This window comes from Camelus dromedarius, chromosome X, assembly GCF_036321535.1.
Source record: "Camelus dromedarius isolate mCamDro1 chromosome X, mCamDro1.pat, whole genome shotgun sequence".
NCBI lineage: Eukaryota > Metazoa > Chordata > Mammalia > Artiodactyla > Camelidae > Camelus > Camelus dromedarius.
The window spans coordinates 50135950-50146810 of record NC_087472.1 but is presented as its reverse complement, the minus strand read 5'-3'; the positions used below and the strand labels follow the sequence as shown (position 1 = coordinate 50146810).

General features: G+C 32.8%; 1 protein-coding gene across 2 annotated transcripts in view; it reads right to left on the bottom strand.

Moving 5' to 3' along the window:
- Positions 1 to 3112: 3112 nt before the first annotated feature.
- Positions 3113 to 10861, bottom strand: part of POF1B (POF1B actin binding protein) — a 72167-nt gene continuing 64418 nt past the window's right edge. The window contains exons 16-17 of one of the 2 annotated variants that reach the window (XM_031445980.2): positions 6589 to 6703; positions 3113 to 5143 (exon numbers count right to left, since the gene is read on the bottom strand). In XM_031445980.2, coding sequence (XP_031301840.1) covers positions 5138 to 5143; positions 6589 to 6703 — 121 coding nt within the window. In that variant the 3' untranslated portion in view covers positions 3113 to 5137. Of the gene's footprint in view, positions 5144 to 6564; positions 6704 to 10861 lie in introns of those variants that run through there. The other variant, XM_010983401.3, reaches the window with a different exon arrangement.

The window sequence follows — 10861 nt, the reverse complement described above, 5'->3', positions numbered from 1 at the left end:
ATAGAGAAAACTAAAAATTATTAACCTGCTTAAGTACCAGGATCCTGGAAAATGAATCTAATTATGTTCCCCATAGACCAATATACATTCAAAAGGAAAAGTATTAAATCAAGTATTTGGGGAAGATTTCTGCAAATGAGCATAAAAATAACCTGCTATACTCAAACTAGTGAGCATTCAATAGAATTCATGTACCTAGATACATAGCACTGTTGCTTAAGACTGTCAGTTGGGTTAATTATTCTTTAATAACCACTAAGAGAAAAAGAAGACATCTATTAGCCATTACATGTTAGACGAGTGCTTTAAGCTTTAAAGTCTATAGCATTCACCTAGGGATATCGTTAAAATACATACTGTAATTCAGTAGGTGTGGGATGGGGCCTACAATTCTGTGTTTCTAGCAAGCCCCCAGTATGTTACCACCATAGGATTAATAAGGTGGTAGGCAAAGCCCTCCGTGTAATTCTGGTACACTTTGGCAACTTTGCTTAAACAAATACATATGGGTGAGTAGATAGAGGAAATCCACACTCAAGACATGGCATTTGAGCTGAGACATGAGTGGCAAGAAGAAACTGGTCATATGAAGATCTTGTGCAAGAGCATACAAAGCAGAGAAACATACATGCAAATGCAAATAACCTGAGATGGTACAAGGTTTGTCTGGATCATGGTGAGGGGGTACTGTTAAGAGATGAGACCTGTGAGAATTTCAAATGGGAAACCAATGGAAGGTTTTAAGGAAAGGAATGATGTGAGATGATTTACATTTTGAAGATCACTGTGGAGGTTGTGTGAAGAATGTACTGTAAAGGAGCCGAGGGAAGCAGGGAGCCATGTGAAAAGATTATTCCAGTTGTTCATGGTTACAATGGAGCTGGAGAAAAGCAAATGGATTTTCTTTCTCATAAATTTGGTCTAGAAAACGTCAGCCAAGATAGAACAGGTAAGAATTCAGTCCATGTTGCAAATGAAAGATTGTCTTAAAAATCATAGATTTTACCAGCACAGGCCTGCCTTAATATGACCTAAAAGTGTAGGTCAAAATACCTTCACAAGAAGGAGAAACAATTTGGGAATTACTAAAAAGGCATTTTTTTTTTTCAGAACAGTTCAGGGTCGTAATGTGGAGATGGATTTGTCTGATTGTCATTTATAAATGGCCTATACCATGATGGAGAGGAAAATATTTAGAATTATTACTCAGGTAGAGCTCTCAAGTTCAACTCATGTCATACAGAACCACCAGTTTGAACTTTAAACTTACCTTAAAGATAAGTATGAAAGATACATGATAACTTTTATTGCGTAAAATTTTCAACCATATACAAGAATAGAATATAATGAACCCCTATATAGCCATCATTCAGCTTCAACAATCATTACTTCATGGCCAATTGTTTCATTTATACTCTTCCTCACTCCTACCTTCACCCACCGACCCCTCATTGGTTCATTTTGAAACCCTCTTCTCTCACCAGTTTAATTTGAAGTAAATCCCACACATATTTCTAAGAAATTTTGAAGAAAAATAGAGCACCGCTCTTAATCTTATATATGCTTACTTCCGGGGGGGTGGGGGGAGACACTTCCCATGAAGGCAGAGGAACTAAAGAATCTTCTTGTTTAGATCTTTCTATTTCTCTTTATTGTCAGAATCAATTAAAAAAAATGGCTATAATTGGGATTCTATAAAACAAGGCTTTTTGGACTAATGAGGCTTCATTTAGAGAAAATACAAAACTAGATTAAAATCCTAAAATATCATTTGATTAGAAAATCTTTTCAACTTTGTTCAGTTCTACCCTGTCTTACCAAAAGAATTAGCTTGTAAATTTAATACTGGTTAACAAAACTTTCTTGGAACCTTGGATCCTTGAGAGGAACTGGCTATTATTGGCAATCTAGAGGCCCTGCAGAAGAAATTGTAGTTTGTAGGGTCAAGGCTGTAGCACTAGATATCTCAAACTAAAAATGTTTTCATCTGCCTTGTTCGTTTCTATGCCTCTTTCTTTGAGCATTATGCAAGAAACTTCCAAAGGGAAATCTCCATTTTAAAACCATGACCAATTGGCAATACTGGAACTATTTAATCCATAACGTAAGTCCAAGTAAGCCTCCCATCTGACTCGAAAAGCCTATTAGCCTAGATCCCAGCCTACCCATCATAACACAGCTGGCTCATCAGACCCCTGTAGGGAACTACTTCAAAAAGCTTATATATTCTCCCATTTTAAGAAATTGGTCTGATCTGTTATATCTTGGCACACTTTGGCAAGGAGTGTTCAACACTGATTGTGTTAGCAAACCAGCTATTAAAGTATTATATTGCAAAGTCTATCCCTTGACAAAGGATCTCTGGAACATAAACTTTAATAACAAATGGGATGGGAAACCAAACATAAAGACCCTGGAACTTAAGATCTCATCTATAAGAGACCAATCCAAGAAGATTACCAAGACTGCCTGGCTATCATCTAATTATGTCATAGAACAATTCCAGTGTTCCTTTGTAGACTCGAGAGGTATGACTTATTTTGTCACTAAATATTAATGGTTTTATAAGACAAATGTAATTGTTTATTATACTTTTTATTTTTGTAAATGTGTTTATCCTTATCCTACTTATCCTAGAGTGAGCATGAAATACTTTGTACTTTTCATTGGACAAAAAAGTACTATAGAAATTCAATAAATTTAGTAAAGTTGTGTGGTAGGGGAGAGAGACCTTATAGGGAAATCTTTTCACAGCTTATTTGCTTTCAAGGGAATTAAGTCTACATATTATCTTTGTAGATTACAATAACGGGAAAGAAGTGAGAATGGCTTTTTGTTAAAGTGATCTAAATTGGGTGGTAAGATGCAATTTTTAAGCTATGTTTTGTTCCTTTTGTACTGCTTGTGTAAAGACAAGGTATTACAGTTAAAGCACCATTACAGAGATAAGAAGAATGCTTTATGGCATCTAGTTCTGAAGTTAGTGAGTTATGGAACTTAGAAGACTAGGTTTATAAGCTAAGAAATTCCTATTTAAAGCAGAAAGCTGAATGAACCAGAGGTCCAACGATTTTAAAGTGTTGTCTCTAGCAGTCCACATCAGGAATTTTTATTTTTAGAGTGGTGCTTGTTAGCTGTAACATAAACATTCACAGGATAATAACTTTCTGACAAAAATATACAACCAAGCTAAAAATCCATCCTGTAGATTTCTTACTAGGACTTCCACAAAGACCATACAGATACACATTTTATTTAAACACTTAAACAAATTACTTTGCATGTCATTACACAGTCTCCATTTTATTTGACATCTGAAGCAAAATATGCTGGAACAGAAATTAGATCAACAGGTATTCCTCACCTGACAGTATCTTTGCAATTTTCAGAGAAAAGCTGTGTGAAAGTTGTGAGAGAAAAAAATCACTATTTCTATTAATCAAAAATTGGAAAAGAAATACATTTAACTTTGCTAAGTATAATAAGCACCTTGTTATGACCCCCATTTACTCACTTTGAAGTGAGCCAATGAAGTGCTGACTTCTTAAATGTCCCAAATTTTAGACACTGTTATTTTTATTTAAGAGTATTTTTTTTTGAAAAATTTACACTTATTCTAATTTTCAGTTATGGTGGCAGTTTTCTATCAGGCTACTAAAAACTTCCACTTATATTATATGTAATGGGTAGATAACGTGGTATAATTTTGTTACAGTTACATATATGAGTAGCTAACTAACCTGTTGTTCCTACACCAAGGAAAAAATATAAGGACTGTATAGTTCATGAAGAATATTAACATTTTCTATCACAAAGTATCAGGATAATAAAACAGAGCTTTTCACTTCATATCAAGACTTACTAGAATATTTATATGAGTATAAAAAGCATATTTCTCTTCATTTATGGTTTCATTTTGTATAGTGCCTCATATGTTCCTATCTTAACAGTTTCTTAGTATAATGAGTAACTATTAGAATGTAGTTATAAAGAATGACAGAATTCTATATAGATATTTGCAGAGATGTTTCAGTGTAAAACCTTGCTCACATATAACCCGAATTTATTTGTTACCTTAATCTATACATTGTCAAATGCAAACATTTAAATTTTTGCTAATTCTTAACTTTTACCAGAGGGTTTGAAATTAAGAAATTTCATTCTTATCTACTAATGTATTTAGAAAATATGTTAGTTCACTCTGTAAGGTCATTAGAGCCCAATTAATCAACCAACTTCTAAGTACATTAATTTACTGTACTAGATAATCTCTTTCTCCCAAGTATCCCAAGTAGAATACAGATATCAAGTATTTGTTGTTGCTATTTTCATTCCCTAAGCCTTTACGCAGTATTTCAATATTATGTTTTGTATACCGCTATAAAAAAGCCCACTTGCCTTCCTCCGAAGACTACAATATAGTTATATGTTTTTAAAGAAGTGGGTGGGCTCATTTGGGGATGTTATGCTTCAAAAGAACAGATTTGCCAAGCCACTGATACGTACTTAGAATCATAATAGTATAATGTGCAATTTAGCAGATTTAGTTATTTAAAAAATATTATCCCACTTCCCTGATAAATGAAATTAACCACCACCTTTGATTTAGTTATATCTCCCAGAGGTATTAAATAGCATATAATAAATCGTATCTTCTAATCACAAGATTTAATGTAAAAAAATCAAATATAGACTGTATATACCATGCACTAGTTAAACTGATTTTTTTTAATTCAATAGTGTTACTTTTTGTTGTTGTTAAAAAACAGTATTTACTCTTGTAGGTGAATTGCACATTCAAAATCAGAGAAAATCTTCTAATGGAATAACCTGTAAAATCTCTACCCTAACAAATTAATCCAGTGTTTAGGAAGCACCCTATTGAAAACTAATGTAAAACTAAGTCCTACAGTGTCTGTAATTAAAGTTTAAACAAGTGGTGTGTTGCTACATTGAATACAAAAATGAGGCTACAGGCCTCATTAATGGCTGGAGAAACTGTCTTCTGTATAACTAATTAATTCCATTAGATTGCTGAGTAGTAGCATGGTTCAAAATATTGATTGGCCTCTAGTTATGGAAAAATAACAAAGTACTAATGCAGACACAACAATATTCCTTTGAGTTGGAGATTCATTCATGGCTAGAAAAGAAAAAAAAAGTTAGTTTAGAACTGGCTTACAATTAAGACATTGTTATTGTACGCGGCTATAAAAATGATTTAAATCAATATGAATAATACCAAAGGAAATGCATGGCACTGTTTTGGCACTCTTTTATATGTATACTTAATGAAACAATGGTTTGTCTGACTTAGTCAAGATATATGTTTCAAATGACTTTAAGCACAAGGGAGGGAGAATTGAGTAGATTTACTCCTTGGTGTCATATTTAGAGGTTAAATATGTCCAGACATCTCTATTAATAAATACAGCTCTATCATCTGTGAACTTACTTAAATATATTTTGAACTTACTGCCAGTATCTAGTCCCTTCAGATATCAAGTTTGATGTTCACTGCAGTACATTTTTAATGAAGAGTGAAGTAATGACTATTATTCTGTAGACACTTTATTTGTCAGGTCTTCACATTGATACCACCTCTGAGGCAAATGTGGTTAGTAGCGGCAATTGCGTCTCAGTATTAAATTTCAGCATCAAATAATCTCTAAGTGAAAAATTTTAAATCCTATGCTGACTTTCTGCTCATCTGGTTCTTGGGCCACCAAGTACCCTGTATCAGTTAAAAATTAGTAATAAGTAATTCTTAACTAATTAATGATCTAAGAAACACAATATATTTCAAAGCTCAAATTATTTTTATTTGGGAGTTACTAAATGTTGGTTGCTTTCACTGATAATAGATAATCATATTATACAAGATTGATGGCTTGATTGTAGTTAGGAAGGGTTTCAGAGCTAAAAACATTTTTACAGTGAGTTATTTAACAGATGTTTAATTTTATTAACTACATCTGCAGTAATTTATTATTTATACTTCTGCAGTATTTTATTAACTGTAAATCTGCAGTTTTAATATTTCTTCAAAAGGTTCTGGAGAATAATTGACTGACATATTTATCTATTGCTCATCACAATATACTTAAGCCTTATTTTAAGACTTTTATTGAAGTATAATAAATGTAGAAAAAATATACATATAGGTGTACAACTAAATGAATTTTCCCAAACTGAACACACACATATATAACCATCACTCAGGTCAAGAAACAGCATATTGTTAGTACCCTAGTATTCCTCCTTTTGTTTCCTTCCAAATAGTACCCACCTTCAAGCAGAGCCTCTTCCTGACTTTAATAACCAAAGATTAGTTTTACCTGCTTTTAGTACCTAAGAAGTTTTTAACATAACAAAACAAAGGCTGTCATTTTCATAGTGTTAAAGTCAGATTCTATATGGCTTTAGAGGCAGCTAAATATCCTACAATGTGCAGGACAGTCCCTCACAACAAATTATCCAGCTCAAAATGTTAATTATTGCTGAGGCTGAGAAACTGCTAACACAACTCAATGGCCGTGGAATTTTTTCCCCTAATTATATACTCTAGAAATGCCCAAGTGAACTTACACAAGTCCATTTGTCTTCTGTTTTCTCAATCACAATAGTCTGTGTGTCACTACCTGGTGGTATATATTCGTAGTCATCATACAGGAGGCCTAGGATTGGATATTGTGTTCTATACCTATACAGAAAAAAAAAGTTAGTTTACAAGCTGCACAAGAAAATAACTTTCACTACATTTTAGTCACTTCTAGTTTGATACTCCTTATCAAATTAATTTGGCTCTGAATGACTTTGAAGTCTTTCTAGAACGAAAATCTCTCAGTTTACAGATTTACTACTATTTTCAAGAGAGTAAGAAGGAAGTACTTCTGCTTCTGGCAATGATGGACCACTGGCAGAATAAGACAGTGATCCCAGAGAAGGGAAACAAATGACATGAACCCTACAAATGCTTAGCTCACTGCCTGGAGTCAGAATTTGTGGGACAGAATACCAGACAGGAGAGAGTTACATATATTGAGAGAGGTCAGGAGATCTGTGGAGAATTCCTTACAAGTTTTTGGGTGAATACTGATCAGTGTAAGCATGCGAAAAAGGTACTGAGGCTGGGGAAAGAACCACTGAAAAGAAGCAGTCTTGAAATTCCTGGAGCTCACATAGTGAAGAGAATAGTTTGTGTTTCACTAACCAGAGTGGAAAGATCTCCTAATACTAGAGGGCATCAGGCAGACACTACAAAAGCTATTGCCTTAGTAGTGAGATGACCTAGCCTTAGACTGCAGGTTGTTCTAACAGTTCAAAAGAAAAGCTTAAAAATATCAAACTATTTCCAAGTAACTAACCTCATCTCTAAAGACAGCTCCAAAATTGTTAGAGTGATTACCAAAAAACCCCAGAGCTCAAGTATGTAAAATCATAATATATGGCACACAATAAAAAATTAGTAGGTATAGAATGAAGCAGGAATATATGAGTAATAATGTAGAAAAAATAAATTAGTAGGAACATACCAAGAAATGAGATAAAAAGAAATAAGCAGGGATGCATCTATTAGAAATATAAAATATATACATAAAATGTATAATCAATAGAGGAAAGCATGAACACAGTGAGAACAATGGAGGATACAAAAATCTACATTGGATTTCTGAAGATGAAAATTATGTTGTATGGGATTAACAGATTAGGCACTATAGAAGAAAATACTACTAAATTTGAAGACATCAAGAGAAACTATCCAAACTCAAACATGAGAGAAAAAAGACTGAAAAATACATACAGAGTACAAGTCAGCTATGTAAAATATCAGATGCCCTTATATATGTATAATTGAAGTCCTATGAGATTCGCAGGAGACAAAAAATAATTGAAGAAGTAATGACCTAATTGTTTCCAAATTTGATGAAAATTATAAAGACAGAGATCCAAGAAGTTCAGTGAACCTCAAGAGAAAGAATGATGAAGAGAAACACAGAGAGGCCCATCATTATCAAATTGCTGAAAACCAGTGATAATCTCAGTCAGAGAAAACAAAGCATTACTCAGAGGAATAATCATAACACAACATAATTATATATCATAATCATATCAGCCAACTTCTTATCAGATACAGTGAAAGTCAGAAGAGTGGAATGACATCTTTAAAGTACTGAAAGAAAAAATATCATATCAACTTAACTATTCTATACACAGCAAAAATAACTTTGAATAATAAAGTCTAAATAAAAACTGTTTTCAGACATAAAAAAACAAAAGAAATCTTCACCAGCATAGCAGCATGACAAGAAATGTTAAGGAAAGTACATCAGACAGAGGGAAAATGGTATCAGATGGAAATTTCGATCTCAGCAGAAGAATGAATAGCACCAGAAATGATACATATGTGGGTAAGTTTAAAACATTATTTTTCTTATTTTAATATTTCTTTAGAAAATAATTGACTATTGAAAACAAAATTAGCATTGTGTTTGTAAAACTAAATATAGATGACAAAAATAGCAAGAAGATTATGAAGGAGAAATGGAAGAATACTATCATGAAGTTTGTATATTACATGTGATGAAGTATAACATTAAAGATAGACTGTGATAAGACTAAAAAAAGAATGCTTTAAACCTTATAAGATTTTAAAAAAGAATGCTTTAAGCCTTATAGCAATCATAAAAAAGAAAAACACCTAATAAGCCAATAAAATAGATAAAATGCAATAATCAAATAATGATTAATCCAAAAGAAAAGAGTAAAAAGGGGAATCAAAAACAAATAGCAAAATAGTAAATTTAAACTAAACAATATAGATAATCATATTAAATATAAATGGCCTAAATGTTCCAATTAAAAGGTAAATATTGTTACATTGGATAAAAGCACAATACCTGGTTATATATGCTGTTTAAAAAAAACTTTAAAGATAAACAAATTAATAGATTAAACTACAAGTAAAAAAAGGAAATATATATTATGAAATCTGTAACCAAAAGAAAGCTGGAGTAATTCTAATAATATCAGATGAAGCTGCCTTCAGAACAGGAAGCACTAGTAGAGATAAAATGATTGTTTAGTAATAATAAAGGTGTCAATCAACAAGAGGTAACAATCTTTCATGTTTATTCATCAATACAACATAACAATCTTAAATGTTCATGCACCTCCTAGCAGAAATTCAAAATATTTAAAGCAAACACTGATAGAAATGGAAGGAGAAATAAGCAAATCCACAATTACAGTTGGAGATTTTGGCATGCTTTCCCAGATAATTGATATTAGAAGTATACAGAAAATTAGTAAAGATATAGAAGATGTAAACAACACTATTAACCAAATTGACAAGGCAATATACAGATTCAATGCAATCCTTATTAAGTTACCAACAACATTTTTCACAGAGCTGGAACAAAAAATGTTAAAATTTGTATGGAAACACAAAAGACCTTGAAAAGCCAAAACAGTCTTGAAAAAGAAGAACAGAGCTGGGGGGGAATCATGCTCCCTAACTTCAGGCTATACGACAAAGCTACAGTAATCAAAACAGTGTGGTATTGGCACCAAAACAGACACAGAGATCAATGGAAGAAGATAGAAAGTCCAGAAATAAACCCACACACTTATGGTCAATTAATCTGTGACAAAAGAAGCAAGAATATATAATGGAGAAAAGACAGTCTCTTTAGTAAGTGATGCCAGGAAAACTGGACAGCTACCTGTAAAAGACTGAAATTAGAACATTCTCTAACACCATATACAAAAATAAACTCAAAATGGATTAAAGACTTAAATGTAAGATCAGATACTATAAAACTCCTAGAAGAAAACATGGGCAGAACACTCTTCGACATAAATCACAGCAATATATTTTTCAACCAGCTCCTGGGGTAATGGATATAAAAGCAGAAATAAACAAATGGGATTTAATTAAACTTAAAAGCTTTTGCACAGCTAAGGATACCATCAACAAAACAAAAAGACAAACTACAGAATGGGAGAAAATATTTGCAAATAATGCAACTGACAAGGGACTAATTTCCAAAATATACAAACAGCTCATACACCTTAATATAAAAAAAAAATGCAACCCAATCAAAAAATAAGCAGAAGACCTAAATAGACATCTCTCCAAAGAAGACAGACACATGAAAAGATGCTCAACATCACTACTTGTTAGAGAAATGCAAATGAAAACTACAATCAAAACTCACACCAGCCAGAATGGCCATCATTAAAAAGTCCACAAACAATAATTGCTGGAGAGAGTATGGAGAAAAAGGAACCCTCTTATACTGTTGGTGGGAATGTAAATTGGTGCAGCCACTATGGAGGACAGTATGGACGTTCCTTAAAAACTAAAAATAGACTTACCCTATGATCCAGCAATCCCACTCCTGGGCATATGCCCAGAGAAAAATATAGTTCAAAAAGACACATGCACCCCAATGTTCATAGCAGCACTATTTACAATAGCCAAGACATAGAAACAACCCAAATGTCCATAAATAGATGACTAGATAAAGAAGATGTGGTGTACACACACACACACACACACACACACACACACACACACACAATGGAATACCACTTAGGCATGAAAAGGAATAAAATAATGTCATTTGCAACAACATGGATGGACCTGGAGATTGTCATTCTAAGTGTAGTAAGCCAGAAAAAGAAAAATGCCATATGATATCACTTACATGTGTAATCTTAAAAAAAAAAGGACACAAATGAACTACTTATTATTTATAACTTAGGTGACTGATTTCTTGAATATGTGTAAGCACATTTGACTGTCCTTTATGATTGGATTACCACATTCTGTTGATTATTCTTTTGTGGTTGGCTT